Here is a 17493-nt window from a genome sequence, read left to right on the forward strand (position 1 = left end):
CTTGGGAGCCGCCACGGGAGGCCATCACGCCAACGGGAGGGTGGATCGGTGGTTGGGCGCTGTTGGATTGCTCACCGGAAAAGGGGGTAGGCGGCAGTGGAGGGAGTGGAACGGCGGAGAGGAGTAGGGTTTGGAACCGAACTCCCCTCCGCGGCCCCTTTTAATACGGGGCGACCGCTCGATTTCTCGATGGCCCGAATTCGTTATACGGGCCTGAGACCGCGAGTTCAGACTCCGTTCTGACCAGTTTCGGCCCGAACCTCTATTCTCGTCGCAATTATTCAGTTTCAACAGCGAGTTCTGGCTCCACCGTTCAGCTGAAGCATACCACCTTCCTCCCTCGTCCCTCACAGTCAGTCAGTCACGGTAATACAACGTCAGGACCTTATGGCGCCCGCACCTAATCGTCGCCGTTTCTTCTGCTGGAGATGCACGCCGATGGGCCCACTAGCGCGGCGCGTTGACCCCTACGGATGGGTGGATACTGCTAGGCTAAACGCGATACACTGACAGATACATGGAAGGCCTCACACGCCTCGCCGTCCTTTACCTCTGCCCCCTCGTACGACAGCGCCATGGATGTGGCCGGACCCCCACCTCGTCGTCCTGCATCTATGGCTACATGCCTTCCCCCATAGCATTCTTGTCATGTGCATCCCGTGCCTACCAATTCGAATCTGAATCTCACTGCTTCCTTCTTTTTCCTCAAGCGTTTTCACTCTTCAAGGAATCTTCTTCGCCGGTTCACTCCATTGAAGATCTGATTGGAGATTTCATGATAGATGGAGGCCGAAATCGTTTTGTTGACTTGCTCCAGGTGAATCTCCAAGCTCGTTCTTGTCTGAAAGTGCAACATAGGTTTCTTGTTCTGATTCATCGCTGGTGTTTTCGATGCAGGATGAAGTCAAGCTCTTCTCGGTCACTTCCGCACGGCAGCCGGCAGGTGGCACTGCGAGCAGGGGCGGGCTGCGGTCGAGTAGGGAGTCAAGCGGAGGTAGTCAAGAGGCGGCGGCGCTAGGATATGTCGCAGGATCCGCCGCCATTAACGGATGTTGGCTATCGGTATGGATCAGTTGTCCCCCGACGAGGGGCGCCTCCGTGCCCGCCGTCGCAGCCATGTCCGCATAGACCACGACCGCCGGATCCTTTTTATACTTCTTTTTTCTTCTGCACCTCGTATTTAAATTGCACAGGATGCTGACAGATATTCCAATGCGGTCTGTGTTGCATTATCTGGAAGCTCGTGTTAAGATTCTGCTCCTTCTTTTAAGCAAGAATTTGTGTAGGGTTTAAAAAAATTGCTCCGCTCGCCGATGCATGTTTTTGTTCATTTTGGTGCTGAATTTGTTTTTTGTTTTTACCTAAAGTTTGTCAGGAAAATAGGCTGTCGTATCTTCCATGATTGTACATCTCGAAGATCTTCATTTTTGCTGGCGTTCTTGGATGAAGGGGTTTGAGCAGAGAATGCTAGTGCAGGTGCAGCTCACTCCTTTTCTCCTCCTAGTTAGGATCTTTCGTATCTTAAATCCTAATTCGTGAATTACATATTTACTATGGTTTTCCACCACTCAATGTAGGAGTAGCTGTACTGGACGAAGTTACTTTACCCCCATTGTCTCGATGGATGCATGATTATTATCTTTTCCTTTTCTAATAGATGGATTATTTTTTATGGGAGCCAACCAACATATCATTGCATCTTTGGCTTCCAACTCACAACTGGTTCAGCTGCTGATACTGCAAGGTTCTCCGTACTACCTTGTTAAGGAAAGGTATATCATTATTTGAACGCCAAAAGTGTTTATTTCCAGATTTGTTTTTCAACAAGCTGGCGTGCCCCTGGTCTGCCAGATTGGCTGCTAGTTTTAACACTGTAAATGATGAAGCATTTGTTGAGTATGTTTATCCCAGTTAGTGCAATAGAACCTAATGTGAAAATGTGTCTAATTTAAGTGCAGTCCTGCCTGAAGTTCAGAGAGGTTGTCAGAGGAAGAGAATTGCTCAAATAGCTGGACAATGATAACTTGCCATTGAAGAACTGAGTTTGCTCTACCAAAGAATGCTGCTGGTATCGTTCTTAGCAAGAGCATCCTTCTGCAATTTATTTTCTCTTTAGTTGGATCTGAATTTTATTTGGTTTATCATCATGTGCAGATCTGTTTAATAGATAATCCTGGCAAGCATCATCAAGACAACACTACAAATCTAGAACAACACCTGGTCGATAGAAGCTTTTGCTACTGTTGGATTAGCAATTGGTAGATCCTTTAGATGGTGATTAGGTCTTTTTTCTTGTTCTGGTTGATATAATTTTTTGAATTCTTCTGAATAAATGATTTCGTTGTAAATTTGGATTGGCAATTGGTTGATCTGGGGCTGCTGTGCCGTAGGCCCATCTCATCTAGTGATCATGAGCGGCCTGATTTAATTTGGTTTAATCTTGTTGCTACTCTACACCAAAAATATATTTTAGACAGTGCTTAGGAATCCCTTAGATAGTGTTTATGATAGAGCGTGAGATACCGTGCAAGTATTGTCCAACGTGTCAAATATATACTTTCATCTAGCATAAAGATTTGATCATTTCGATATTGCTTGAGGATACCTTGTGGTTAAAAAGGATCCCTTGTGCGAATACAATCCCTTACTCAACAGTGTAGGGTACCTTGCTGGAAAAAATATTCGACATTTCCAAACACGGACTATGAAAACACTTGCTATAAAAGAAGATCCTTTTGATAGGGCGTGAGGACACCCTGGATCGTTTAGATGGTGCTTGGGGATACATTACTGGAAAAGGGATACTAAGTTCAGAAAATGGACCCTTATACTTTCATCTAGCATATATATTTGATCCTTTCAATAGTGATTGAGTATACCTTGTGGTAAAAATGATCTCAATTTCAAAGAAACACTAGTACTTACGGATACCTTGCTCGAACAATGGCAATATTGGATCCCTTAGAGAGATATTGGGGATACATTCCCGGAAAAGGGATCATAAGTTCGGAAAGGGACCATGTGTACACCGAAGATATCTTTTAGATAGTGCTCGGCGATGCTTTAGATAGTGCGTGGAAAAGCATGAGGACACCGTGCAAAATACTATCCTATGTGCCAAACATATACCTTCATCTAGCATATAGAACCGATCCTTTAGATAGTGCTTGAGGATACTTTCTAGTAAACGTGATACCAAAATTGTAGAAATGATACATTAGAGGACACGTGAGGATACCTTCGTTGGATAAACGATACCTTAGAGGACATCGTGGATACCATGCCGGAAAAGGATCTGACATGCCAAGCACGGACAATGGATACACTAGCTAGGAGATAAGATCCTTTTGATAGGACTTGAGGATACCTTGCTCGAACGATGAAAATATATGATCCTTTCAATAGTTGTTGAGGATATATTATGGTACAAATGATCCCAATTTCGAAAAAAATAATGCTTGAGGATGCCTTGCTCGAATAATGCAATATTGGAATGTTTAGATGGTGCTTAGGGATACATTCCGAGAAAAGAGATCCTTTATATGGTGCTTACGGATCCTTTATATGGTGCTTACGGATACGTTCCGAGAAAAGGGATCCTAAGTTCGGACGGACCATGTTTACACCAAAGATATATTTTAGATAGTGCTAGGCGATGCTTTAGATAGTGCGGAGAAAAGGAATCACTATTATGAAGAACTAGGATGGTTTGGCGCGGCGCCACGCCGCACCCGTGTGGACCTTTGCAAGAATCTGGTACATAAATAATAAGCTCATTATAATTGAGAATTTTTTTTTTCTATACCTTTGAATAAGGGTCAACCATAATATGAGTACAAAATGCTTCAATGAAAACAAGCTTAGAGAAGCATCAACAGCTGAACTGCATTATGAGTACAAAAGTTAAAAAAAATTCAGCAACTGAGTTTGCACGTATAGAAGCTGAGCACCAAAACCAACTAAGTGTCTCAATTTTTGATTGATACGGATGTATTACAACTAAAATGTGTATCTAAACAAAACTAAGATACATATTTTTGGACGAAGGGAATACTTATTACAAACTAACTAATGGTACATATTTATATAATCCACTTGGATCAATACATCATATAATTAGGTGACATACATCTAGCTAGCTTGCTGTGTCAACCTGGCTCAACGTCTGTACAATGCCCACCTGGTAAAGTAGTAAGAGATACCAAGACTGCAAAAGTATAGTAGTGACAGGAATGTGACTTAAAAGAGAAAGAAAAATTAGATATTGCAATTCAACCTAAAGCTCAGATTTGTGGCACCTTTATAAGCATACATAGAACTTGCTCTATTGCTTGAAGAACAGAATAAGCAATTAAGCATACATGCCGGAACGAACCTCTGGTTCAGTTATCTGTTAAAACATGTTGGGGAGGAAATGAGATGACGTTACTAACTTGTAGTCCACCACTATTATCATCTACGGTTCAGCACTCATGACTCACCACTCATGGTTCAACACTTCGGTCTTTTCTTATTGGAAATTTCTAACATACCTGGATTCTTTATGTAATAATGTTCATATTGGTTCTACCTAGGATTTGACTGAACTTCTTTGAGACACGGTTGAAAGACCTCAACACATGTCTAGACCCTGGCTCCTTGACTAACTCTTTGCTTCCACAACCGAATGCCATTTCTTTCGATTTCACAAGTTTGTCATTTGGAGTTCGACATAAAAAATCATCACATATTAAGAAATAACTATACAACAGAACAGAGGAAAAGCTGACCTATAAAATCTTCAGGTAGGAGAGGTTCCCCTACTCCTACTGTAACTTGTTCCTACGATAAAGAAATCCAAAATTGTCATCCATTCCATATATCATGTTGCAAGTGCTTGGAACCTGTTAGAACGATCACAAACATGATTGAAAAAATCACATATTTGGACTCCATAGCAAATTTAAAACTGAGATAAAAATGTATAACATATAAGTCAGTCAAACTATTTTAAAAATCGCACAAATGATGCTCAAGTCCCAGCGACAACTGGAGTTTAGATCATTGGAAGTAATGCAATAAAGGACGTGAGAAACAGCAAGACACCATAAGTTTACTGAAACAAAAAGGAGGGTTTTCCCAAATAAACATAGATTTGTATAGAACCTTTTGTAGTATATGCGAACCAGTTCAAAATTTTAACAATTGATCTCGTCACGGTAGAAAGTACAATCAGTCTCCAAGATGATAAACTGGCAATTACTAATTCGTACCTGCCAACTGATAAGGAAATATCCGCTTCAATGTGCACGTATGCTCACCTGTGTAGTCTTAGTTCTCCTCGATCCAAAAGTAGGCTAGCATCCTGAGATAAAAAAAAAACCTCAGCATTTACCCTGCTCAAAATATCAGCCATTGGTTAAAATTATTCGAGACAACAGGGAAAAACTAACATATCTTGTAATTAGTAATCAATCGATCATGCAGTGTTCACCTTTTCTTGTGGCCATATAGTTAACAAAAAATTTCACGACAATCCTTTCGTCAGACAGTCTTGAGCTCGTGTCACTCCTTGATGACTAAAACTTAACGGACCTACCCAGACCCACCGTCGGAACAGAAGGTTACAAAATACCAGATGACACACCACCCATTGTGTCACTTAATGTAAGGAAGAACTGTGGGGAAAATTTTGAAATCAGCTGAGCACAAACTATTAATAATTAATTGTGATGGTAAAAGAGATACAGTTGCAACTCCGTTAAGCTAATAACTGTTTCTCTGCCTGCATAATTCTCAGCTGAATTTCTTGTCCACTGCTGCAAATGGTTTGCCAAACCAAACCTAACTACTTCTTCAAAAAGGATAAATTCCTTTGGAACTAAAAAACTTACCAGACAATAAAATAAACTTATAAATGATTGCAAAGGAGAAATCACCGGATAACAAAGTGACACAACACCAACGTGTCAAACTTCAGGTAGCAATTTGCTTCTGCTAAAATGACCAACCATCAGTAATATAGCATGCTTATTTACTTCTTTGCAATAAATCTGAATTCCAGTTAGCAATGCTAGGAAAAAAATACATGAACTCTTAGTGGCTCCCAGGGACGAATTGGATTTCAAAGAGTCTATTTAATTCTGTTAGTGAAGCAACAATGAACACAAATATGGCATGGATTAACGAAATCCCCTGCTATATTATTTTCGGAAAGGGGACCGGAGCCCCCGGGCCCAATTCCCCTGCTATATAGCTGAGCCTTGTATCAATTAATAGTGGTAAGATACACAGGTTATAACGTAGCTCAGGACCATTTCTGTATTTAGAGATCAATGCAACACATGGTTAGGAAAATAAAACCAAAGCTAACTAAGCCTACGTTTGCTGGGCATCGAGCTGTTTGCTTTGCAGAGCAAAGCGCACCTGAGGGGTTAACCGAAGGGGCCTACTACTTCAGAAGGGCACCGGCAAAGCATACCTGTAGACCAAGCCAGATCAAAGGTTCGACGCGACCGGATTGTAATTAGGCCGTTGACGGGGGAAGGATTTCCTGGTCGGCCTCACAGGAGACGACATAGACGATGACTACATCTGCATAGAGACTTGAATCCACTGCCATTTTTGCCTACTCCTCAAGGAGTCCACCCATGCCCCATGCCTATCTTCGAGGAGTCCACCCATGCGGCACCTGCCTCCACGCCGGAGCTTGCCGGATAGGCGATGTCCCTCGTGGCGCGAATTTTTTCCGCCACCGTAGCTGCTCACAGGGAGAGATACGTGAGAGAGAAGGACAGGCATGGGATAACTGGAGCCGTATTATACTATTATTATTAGTTCATCCAGAGACCAGAGCCGGCCAGAAACGCACCTGATACATCCGGCGGCCTAGGACGCCTACCCCGGACAGAAAGGACGCCACGAACAGGTGGTGCAGTGTCGCCCTCCCGTGAAGCAACACGGCAGCGATGCTAAGGCGACGCATATGAACCAGGTCAGAGAAGAACCGCTTTCGTCGCCACGCCTCCGTCGGCCACAAGACAGCGCCCCGATGCGCCGATCGCGGGGAATCCTGGTGCCGCCATCCATCTGCAGGAATCGAAAACTGTGATCAGCAATGGAACCGAGAGCACTGAACCGCAAGAATCAAAAAATCAAAACATATAGAAGGGAAGGAGAAGAAATATCGTGGGCTCCGCTGCGTTACCTCGAAGACTTCAAACCGGATTGAGAAGAAGGGGGAGCGAGACCAGGCAATCAGGCACGAAGGAAAGAGGAAAAGACCAGAAAACAACACACGTGGTGGTCACCCAGGAGCGACGGAGAAAATGAAAACGTGACGCGAAGGACGCGTGGCAGGGCCGAAAGCACATAACAACATATGTTCGCGATGTGTGGCTACTCGATTGTTCTAACCTGGAAACATGAGACCGCTTTGACCAAGAATCCAGTCGTGTTACGCATGGACCGGGATACCGGCAACCGCTTCTCCTGAAAAATAGAACCGCAAGTAAAAATCCGAAGCCACCGGAAATTATGAAGGCAGTCACCGGCAAAGACCCAGTCACACATGATTAAGGCGCTAGAAAAAAGGAAGAAAATAGAGGACGCACCAATCTAGAGTTTGAACACACAGCTGAAATCACCTACGCGTCAATCTTTGATTGGGTAAAAGCTAACATCAACAGTACCTAAAAGACTAAGATTTCAGCAAAAGGGTTTAGCTTTGATATAGTTATATATATATATATTGGTCCATTTGCAGTAATTCTCTTGACATTGACATACTACTCAAATATGCAAATTCATTTCTTTCTAGCTCTAGCACGCCCAAACACGAAGGAAGTACTTCTGAATTTTTATGGAAAAGTATGCGTCAAGATATTTTAGTTGTTACTTCAACTACCAAAATGTTCAACGGTATAGTAGATTTTTGTTTATGATGACAACGTGGAGGGGCTGCTCCGGTGCTCCCCCCTAGACAGAGTTGAAGGGTCATAGTTGTTTTTTTTCGTGTGTTGGGTCCGTCGAAACCCATATACAACTCATGTATACCCGTCTATATTGATACAATATGTGTATGTCGCGTAAAAAAAAAGAGGTCACGTGAGCAAGATCTTTATAGGAACTTTCTATTTTGGCACACGCACGTGACCGTAGATACGTACAAAAAGAAGGTACAACACAACACGGGTCTACACAGGGTTGTACGGACGGTGGACCTACACTGAAATTACAATCGTGCTCTCACTTACGAACAGCTATCGAAAAATCTCCACCATTATTGTGTTTGACACGCCTAGAATTTTTTCCGGAGAGGAGCACCTGAGCAGAAGTGGACAACGTGCTTGCCTCAGCTGCAGTAGTTGATGCATTAGTTTTTTCTGTTAGTTTTGTGAGGACAGAGGACGTCCATGTCCCCATACGATTCCCCTTTCAGGTTTTTCTTCTTCAGTTCAGTGAAAAACAGTTAGATTTAGTCTGCAACTCTGTATTGTTGGTTTGGTAGTTAGTTGGTCGAATAAGCAAATCAATTATATAGCAAAAGTTGATACTGCCTGCCTCTCTAAATATCGATCCGTGCACTTAGTAATATTTCATGCAAGCTTATTGTGGGTTACTGAAACATTTATCTATCGGTATTTGGACAAATCCCAAATCTTAGTACCGGTCAAAAAAATAACTGAACAGAAAAGATAGCGCATGTCTATTGCGTTTCAGAAGTTTATTCAAGTATTCTGTTTAATAAATATATTTAGTCGAATATTCTGTTTCACAATTAAAATAATTAATCAAATACGCATAATAGTTTCTTTTAAGGGATCAGAATAATATTTCCTTGCCAAGTTGTGCGCATTTGGCTAAATTTTCCACCGCAACGCGCGGGACATTATCTAGTTTACTGTAAAAATGCCACTGTAAGAGCATATCTGTGTCAAAATGAGTATTACAACAAAATACATCACTGTGTGTACAAAAATTATAATATTACAACAAATCATCACAATAAATTATAAAAAATTAATATTACAAAAAAGTGGTTAAGCAACAACTCGTAATGCAATTTGATTTACAACAAATATTGATAGTAATTTGAATAAAAATAGGATACGATTACAACAAAAACTGTAGGCTATTACAAGGAAAAAATCATATGTTTGCAAACAATGCAAAGTGGTCAAGAAAGATTAGTTCTCTACATATTAAATTACAACAAAAATAACCAACTATTTGTTACAAAAGTCACAAATGATTACAACAAAAAATCCATATTTTTGCAAACAATGCAAAAGTTGCCAGACAATAATTAATTTGCTACATATTGAATTACAACAAAAAATACCAACTATTTTTACAATTGTCACAAATCGATTACAACAAAAAAAAACCTATATTTGCAAAACAATGCAAAAGTGGTGAAGCAACAATTAATTTGCTACAGATTAAATTACAACAAAAATCATCAGCTATTTTTACAAAAGTCACAAATGATTATAACAAAAATCCATATTTTATCGGTGACATCATCCGTATCCCATAGTCGGTGGAATGGTTAGTGACATCATTCCTACCATCGGTGGCGTTGATGGTATGGTTAGCGGCGCTAGCATCATCGTCGACACTATCAGCAACGCGACGTGGCGACATAAAAATGGAACGGGCGGCTCAGCGGAGCGGCAGTGGTCAAGCTAGGTGGAGACGAACTCACGTCAAGCTTGTGTGCGTAACATGTATCTGAGGCGCATGCATACAACAAATAGGACGCGATGGACAAAACCAGCTATAATCTCAGGTAGAAACAGCTTAGCTAGCTAGCATCTAGCTACACGCATTCATGCAAAAAAAAAGCAAGCGGCGCGTGCAGCCAGCAAACCTAGCAAGGTGCTCGTGCATGCAGGGTACGCGAAAAGATCGTACATGCAGCACGCGTTACATGCAACAGCCGCGCGCGGTTGAGAAAAAAAATGGCAAAGCAAGCTGCGCGTGCGTGCGTGGAGGAAAGCTAATCGCGAGCGTGAACGACCGATTTCTGCGCCAAATCGGTCGGCTGATTCAAAGCGTTTCCCTATTATTATTGTTCGTTTGTGATGTTCTGCCCGATCGCAAACATTTTATCTTATACAAATTATTTATGATTACTCGCTCATTAATATTTAGAGTCCTGACCATCCACTACAATTCAGACAACATCATTTCACTCATATAGCATCTTAGGCTGGTCATAGTGCATAGTATCATATACTAGTATCATGCATATGATACTTGTCTATGATACTATCTTTATAGTGGGTGGTATTATAGTGTAGTATCATAAACTTGTAAATTTATTATTTTGTAGAATCCCAATGTAAATCTATGTACAAGATCTATTTGGTATTTACTTTTCTCGTAACGTGCGCTATGATACGATGATCTACCTATGTTACTCTAATCCTATCTCTCCTCATTAATTAGATGCCACATCATCATTTTTGTGGGCCTAGGATGCATGATACTACCTATGATACTAGCACTATGGCCAGCCTTATGGCCGTGGTGTTGGGGCCATTCTAAGGTGTGGCGATGCAGCGAGGTTAGGCATGCGATTATTGTTGTGTCGAGAGCTGACGGGTGGTTGATGTTGTGTCAAGAGCCGACAGGCTTCTGCGTCTACGGGCGGTCAGGCGAATGGTGGTACAGCGGAGGTCTGTGCCTAGGTGCAGCGGTGCAGTGCATCAGTGCAGAGGTTTGCTTTAGTTACTCGATTAGTGAAGTGGTAGTTTACAGATAGCTAGTATAAGCCCTTCTATGTGTATATGAATCGAGAATGGATGACCGAGAGACGTACAAGCCCAACGTACCGCCTTGACCTCGATGTTTCCAAGAGAGCAACTCTCATATATATGAAGACGAATAAGGATATAAGTCAACCAATTGTATGTGTTGTGATTGCAGGAACTGCGTGTCTTGGAATAATATAACTAAGATCAAGCGACACTTGATTCAACGGGGCTTCATGGATGGATATAATTGTTGGACCAAATACATGGCTAAGTATCTAAGAGAGCCAAGGTGGTTGTGGTAATGAGATGACAGGTCCTAATAATGAAATGGAATACGAGATGCTAGTCCCTCAAGATGGTGAAGAAATTGATCTTCATGATGATTATATGGCCAACATGAGTGCGATGTTGCATCATTTCAGGGTGATGATAAACTTTCAAAAGAGCACGTGGAGTTTGCCTTACTAGGTGACTCAAAGGATCAGTTTTATCCAAATTGTAAAAGAGCACACAAAATTAACGTCAACACTGGAACTATTGAGATTGAAGGCCAAAAGCGGATTGTTGGACAAAGCTTCATGAAGGTGTTATCTATTTTCAAGGACATGCTTCCAGATGGTAATGAGCTCTAGAAACCATGGCTGCGGCAAATAAAATAATTTTCCCATTAGAACTAGAGGTTCAAAAGATATATGCTTGTATCAAATATTGTATCTTCCACCACAGAGAGGAGTGCGAACATTTGCGTGCATGTCCGATTTGTAAACATCCAAGATACAAGTGTAAGATAGCAAGAGACAAGAATAAGTCTGATGACGAGATCCCTGACGACAAAACTGGCGCATGGGGGAGAGCTCCGCTGGCTTATCTGAAGGATAAGCCCAGGGGAAGATGGTGCGATCCATGTGATTTCAGAATAGCTTGGGTCCTTCACAATCTTGCAAAAAAGAAGCAGAGTCTTCAGTAGCCGTAGTGTCTAGTGTAGATCTTTGTTATTAGGTTGGCTGGCTTTTGAAGCTTTTGAGGTGGAAAGCTGTTGGTAGTTGTTGTGAAAAATGGTGGTTGTAAGCTCTGCTTAGTTTCTTGTTCTTAAACTTTTGTTTAAAGACTTGTTGTTCGAACACCGGGTTTTATTTATGAAATGGAATTGGGGAGGTCTCTCCGTGTGAATCTAGAAAAATTAGCATCGGCGAGCCATCAACTCATCCATCAGCCGACCAACATCACGGTACGACGACCCACCGTCCTCCACGGCTCCCCTGGCTTTCTCTCCCAGCTCTTTGGCATTACTCCGTATCGTGTCCCCGTCGGCGTCCATGACTCTCCCTATGGATTCCGCGATGACCTCGGCGCCGATCAGCTGGTGGGTCTCAATGGCGGACGCGTAATCCTTGGCCCCGACGCTGGTCCCAATTTTGAGCACCTCCACGACGAGCTTCTCGTTGAAGAACTGATCGCCGAACCGTGGCCACGTGACCATGGGCACGCCGGCACTCACGGCCTCAAGCACCGAGTTCCACCCACAGTGCGTCATGAACCCACCAAGGGCCGGGTGGTTCAGGATGAGCACCTGCGGCGCCCAGCCATGGACGACAAGGCCGCGCTCTCCGTGCGCCAGCAGCTCGGCGAAGCCTTCCGGCATCCACTCTGACGATGGCGCGGTGTTTGTGATAGCGTCGGTACTAATGACCCACACGAAATTCTTGGCCGAGAGGTCGAGGCCGCTGGCGAGCTCGCGCAGCTCGTCCGGCGAGAAATTGGCCAGCGTGCCGAACGAGACGTACACCACCGAACCAGCCGGCTTCGCGTCGAGCCACCGCAGGCAGCCGTCGGCCTCGGGCGAGAGCGCGTTGTTGGTGTTGCTGGCGTGCGATCTGGCGTCCATGTCGGGCCTTGCGACCGGCCCGACGAGCCACACGCGGCGGCCGAGCGTGGTCTGGTAGTGCTCGACGTACTCCGGCTCCAGCTCGTGGAAGCTGTTGAACACCTCGCCGTAGCTCCGCTGGTCCTCTTCGTTCACGACCTTGAAGAAGGCGAACACCTTCGGCTGCTTCCTGGGGTCCGGCATCTGGCTCCGCCTAAGCTTGACAGAGTGCGGCAGCCCAGGGAGAAAAACCATGGCGTCCGGGTCGTCCTGGACCGGGGAAGGCTCCATCATCGGGTTCTTGCGCAGCATGACGTCGGTGCACGCCCGCGCGAACATGCTGGTGCCGAGGAACGCCAGCCGCGGGACGCCGTGTTCCGCCGCGGCCTCCACGGACCACTGGAACTGGCTGTCTGAGACGACGGCGTCGAGCGGGTGGTTGTGCTTGTCGGCCAGGAACTGGTCGAAGGGCTCGCGCAGCAGCTGGATCGCGCGCCAGAAGTTATCGCGGTCGGCCTGGTTGGTGAGGCCGGTGGCGTTCTCGACGCCCGGCGGGAGCCCCACGTCGGGGAAGGGCACGGCGGAGATCTTGATCGCGGGGGCATTATCTGTGCCATGTGAATTTGCGTCGTTTGCGCGGTCCACGGCCGGCCGGATGGTCGCGGCGTTGACGGGCGTGGTGAGGATCGTGCACCTGGCGCCACGGGCAGCGAAGAGCGCTGCCATGTCGGCGATCGGAATGAGGTGGCCGGGAGCTAGGAATGGGAAGAAGAGGATGTGCAGCGGCGGCTGCTCGTCATTGGTATCCATGGCTCTAGATGCGTGTTGTGGTTCTCTCAACTCCGGCGAACTGCCGCTAAGCTAACTCAAGCGAACGCTTGGACAACTTCTGGAACACGAATGTGATTTTGGTGCAGCGAGTGACTTGCTGCGTTGTCTGGTCATTTTAGGCTCTTTATATAGTCTAGTACTAACTTGAGCGCCACTCTGTCAAGAAAACTTGGTTGCTACTGTGTTTTCAGTAGCTAATTTATTGAGCTTAGGACCAAGAGCATGGTGATAAAGGTGCAACGTTCAAAATAGCAAAGTATGAATCACTAGCCAACCCGACTAAGTTTGCACAAGTGGTAGTGTGTCATGCATGATTGCAACGTTTGCTAGAGTATGGCTACTTGATCCACAAGACATGTGAGCCCAAGCTAGCAAACAATTAACACAAACAACTGCTGCCACTTCGTAGCTTTTCCATATTTAATCGTGTGGACAAGGTCCCGGCGGCCGACCGATCCATTTTTCTTTTCCTTTGTATAGTACTAGAGAAATTGAACTATTTCAACTAGACAAATTAGAGTATTTCAAATTGTGGATCCATTATCACCAATTCACCATAGCCATGCGCCTGCCCTTGCCTTCACCTCAACAATCATTGGTGTTCACACATCCGTCTAGCCATTCCGTGACATCGAACGACTATCCTTATGTTGCTAATGGAACCTTCGTTCAAGTAACCGTTGTTGTTGTTGTACCCGTCTTAGTCCTCATACGTTGCCCATGCCCCCTGAACCCAGCGGAGTCCCCGTTGTGGCGTGTCCTTAAGTTATAAATTCGAAACGAACATAAAAAAAAAATCAAGTACATAAAAATCTGGAAATAATCGCTAATAAAATTAAGCACGGGATTACTTTGGGTGTATCTTTCAGGAAGAGGAATGAGTGGGGCATGTACTATCACCACCAACTACTCTTTAGTGGCAACTAGTTTGGTACCTACTATAGGTTGCTACGTGTAAGGAACAAATTGTGTACAAAGCCTGCTTGTCTAAACCCGCGATATTTGAAAAATAAACATTCAGATATGGGAAAATCTAACTGTCATGCTTTGTACCTAAAAGAAGGGACAGCTGGTTAATGGGCATATGTTTTGTTTTCCTTTTGGAATTTTCTAGCCTTTTTATTTTCCTATATCTTGCTTTAATTATAAATTATAGAACAAATAGATGGGTACAACTTCTTGATTATCTTGTTCTAAAAAGAGGTATAATGTGGCACACGATGCAAAATAGTCATCTAGCGCGGTGGTTTTTCAACATGTTTTTCGTTGTAAGAATTGTCTACCTCATCTTAAAATCATGACATTAATTTGTAAATACTAGTAGTATTCATTACGAGGTTATCCCGATCTGGGCCTTTAGCCCGTTACGATCCTTGTCAAGTTGTCATTACGTAGGATGTGACCCAAGGCAATTTTTGCTTCCGACTCGAGTCGTAAGGGCATCTCCAACCGGGCGATCCATCCCGCGCCCGCGCGTCCGGATGGGTCCAGTCGGACAAAAACCCGGCCCAACGCGGGGACGCACCGCAAAAGCGGACGGCCGCGGCGTCCGGGACGACCCAAACCCAGCCCAAATCTTGGACGAGTTTGCGTGGCCGCGGACGCGAAAGGCTGGTCGCTCGCGTCCTCCCCTTGTCCGCCCCCGGCCCGCTCGTCCGCCTCCCAAAACACAAGCCCGTCGCACACATCTCCCCACCGCTCCGCCGCCACCCACGGACCGGCGATTTGGGAGCGCGTCGACGCCGGCCATCGTCGTCGAGACGCCGGCAAGCGGGGCGGAAGCATAGGTCGAGGTCCCGCGCTGCTTTCGCCGCGTCGTAGCAGAAGTCGGAGGACGCCGCCGCCGGCGCTGTTGTCCTCTCACCGTCGCGACACCTCCCGCCATTCGCAGCTGCGCCGTTTCCGCCGGAGGTGAGCTCTCCTGCACCGTGTTTCCAGACCGCACGTCGTCTGAGACGGCCACTTCTGCAGGTCCCTACAGAAGCATTTGGATCGCCTCCGCCTGCGAGGTGTTCGTTCAAATGCTCGAACTAAAATGTGTCCCTTTTCAGATCATGGTGGACAGCGACGACGAGTACTACTTCAAGAACTTCATCGACACGTCGTCAGAAGAGGAGTCCGACGACGAATTTTTCACGGATGCTGCGCTGCTCATCCACGAGCACATCGTCTCGCAAATCCCCGTGCACCGGGGGTCCTTGCCGGGGCGCGGCCGCCTTGGACCGCAAAAGAGAACGCGGCCACGACCAGCTCTACAACGACTACTTCAAACCCAATCCATTGTTCGTGCCATCCTTGTTTCGCCGTCGTTTTCGGATGACCAGGCCGCTGTTCCACCGGATAATGGATGCCGTGAAGATCTACGACGACTACTTCTGTGCGAAAGTGGATGCAATTGGCAAGGTAGGCCTCTCTTCGTACCAGAAATGCACGGCAGCGATTAGGATGCTCGCATATGGCGTTGCCGGTGATTTCGTAGATGAGTACACGCGCATGAGTGAGTCAACCGGCTTGGAATCGATGTACAGGTTCTGCAGAGCAGTGATCGGTTCGTTCGGAGAACAGTACCTCCGGCAACCTAATGCACAGGACACTGCTCGTCTGTTGTCGATCAACGCTTCTAGGGGTTTTCCTGGGATGCTTGGCAGCATAGACTGCATGCACTGGGAGTGGAAGAACTGCCCCTTCGGTTGGCAGGGGGTATACAGCGGCCATTCTGAGGGGTGCACAGTCATTCTTGAAGCTGTTGCTTCCCATGACACATGGATTTGGCACTCATTCTTCGGAATGGCTGGCTCGCACAATGACATCAATGTGCTGCAGTGCTCTCCGGTGTTTGATAGGCTAGCGTACGGTCAGTCCCCGATGTGGATTTTGAGATCAATGGCCACCACTACACGAAGGGGTACTACCTTGCCGATGGTATCTATCCACCTTGGGCTACACTCGTGAAGACAATCCGAAACCCCAACTCGGAGCAGGAGGCAAGGTTTGCCAAAGAGCAGGAGGCAGCCCGGAAAGATGTCGAGCGGGCGTTTGGCATCCTCCAAGCTCGTTGGGCTATCGTCGGACACCTGCCGCGAGCCCGGGATGTGCAAACTCTGTGGGAGGTGATGACCGCTTGTGTAATCATGCATAACATGATTGTTGAGGTAGAGCGGGATGATTCACTCTTTGATAATGATCGGGAAGTCCAAGGAGAGTTGGTTACTCCTCGGCAAGGTGCTCCGGCATCATTCCAGGACATTCTTCATGCGCACCATGAAATTCGAGATCTAGCTGTACACAACCAGCTTCAGGCTGATTTGGTCAAGCACATGTGGCAGCACGTAGGCAACAATGCTGCAAACAACAATGATGAAGGAAATCCTGAAGCCTAGAGCATTTGTATCGTTTTTTCATTTTATTTGAATAATACTTTATCCTTGATTACATGGACTATGTAATGTGTAATACATTTTGAGCATTTGTAGTATTTTATATATTTTATATAATATTTTTTTGCGTTTTTCTAGTGAATTTACAAGAAAAACATACCATAGGGCGCCGCGATCCAAATCTGCCGCGTTGGGCGCACCGCGCGACCCAAACGGACGCGCGGACGCGGGGCTCCGTCCGCGCGTCCGCTCGGGCACGCAAACGGCCCAAAACGGATGGCCCAGCGCGTTTGGGTCGCCCGGTTGGAGATGCCCTAACGACGCAACCGCCTCTCCTCGAGCCTCAAAGAGACAATTTCCAATCTGGATTCGCAAAAAAAGGACAAGTTCCAATCTGCACGAGCCGCCGCCACGACATCTGTCGAGACCCCTACGGCGTCGAGCTTCCCTCGGTTGAGCCGCGGTCTGTGGACGCCGCGCCTCCTCTTTCTCCGATCTTCTGACAACTTCGTCGGCGCTGCTCCAGCGCTCGTGAAGCCTGTCTCCTCCTCCTCGATCAGCTCCAGCGGATTCATCTCCGGGTCGTTGCTCTTGTAATATACCTTGTACAACAACCATCGCTGCTGTTATCCCTCTGCTTATACCAATCATGGTGACTGCAAGCTCAAGCATCGCAAAG

The 17493-nt window shown here is 45.8% G+C and overlaps 1 protein-coding gene and 1 long non-coding RNA gene across 4 annotated transcripts; one reads left to right on the forward strand and one right to left on the reverse strand.

Moving 5' to 3' along the window:
- The first annotated feature begins 515 nt into the window (after positions 1-515).
- LOC124669915 lies at positions 516-2400 on the forward strand. Of its 3 annotated transcripts, XR_006992353.1 has the most exons (6): positions 516-817; positions 898-1062; positions 1368-1476; positions 1658-1772; positions 1959-2068; positions 2155-2400. It is a non-coding gene; the product is annotated as an uncharacterized LOC124669915 (long non-coding RNA). The 3 variants fall into 3 exon arrangements; XR_006992355.1 differs by having other exon boundaries at positions 898-1476; positions 1954-2068; XR_006992352.1 differs by having other exon boundaries at positions 898-1476.
- Positions 2401-11922: 9522 nt separating this feature from the next.
- LOC124705727 (scopoletin glucosyltransferase-like) lies at positions 11923-13492 on the reverse strand. The gene has a single exon (XM_047237439.1). The coding sequence runs from the start codon at positions 13414-13416 to the stop codon at positions 11923-11925; it is 1494 nt and encodes a 497-aa protein (XP_047093395.1). The 5' UTR covers positions 13417-13492.
- Positions 13493-17493: the final 4001 nt, after the last annotated feature.

The sequence above is a fragment of the Lolium rigidum genome, chromosome 1 (genome assembly GCF_022539505.1).
Source record: "Lolium rigidum isolate FL_2022 chromosome 1, APGP_CSIRO_Lrig_0.1, whole genome shotgun sequence".
NCBI lineage: Eukaryota > Viridiplantae > Streptophyta > Magnoliopsida > Poales > Poaceae > Lolium > Lolium rigidum.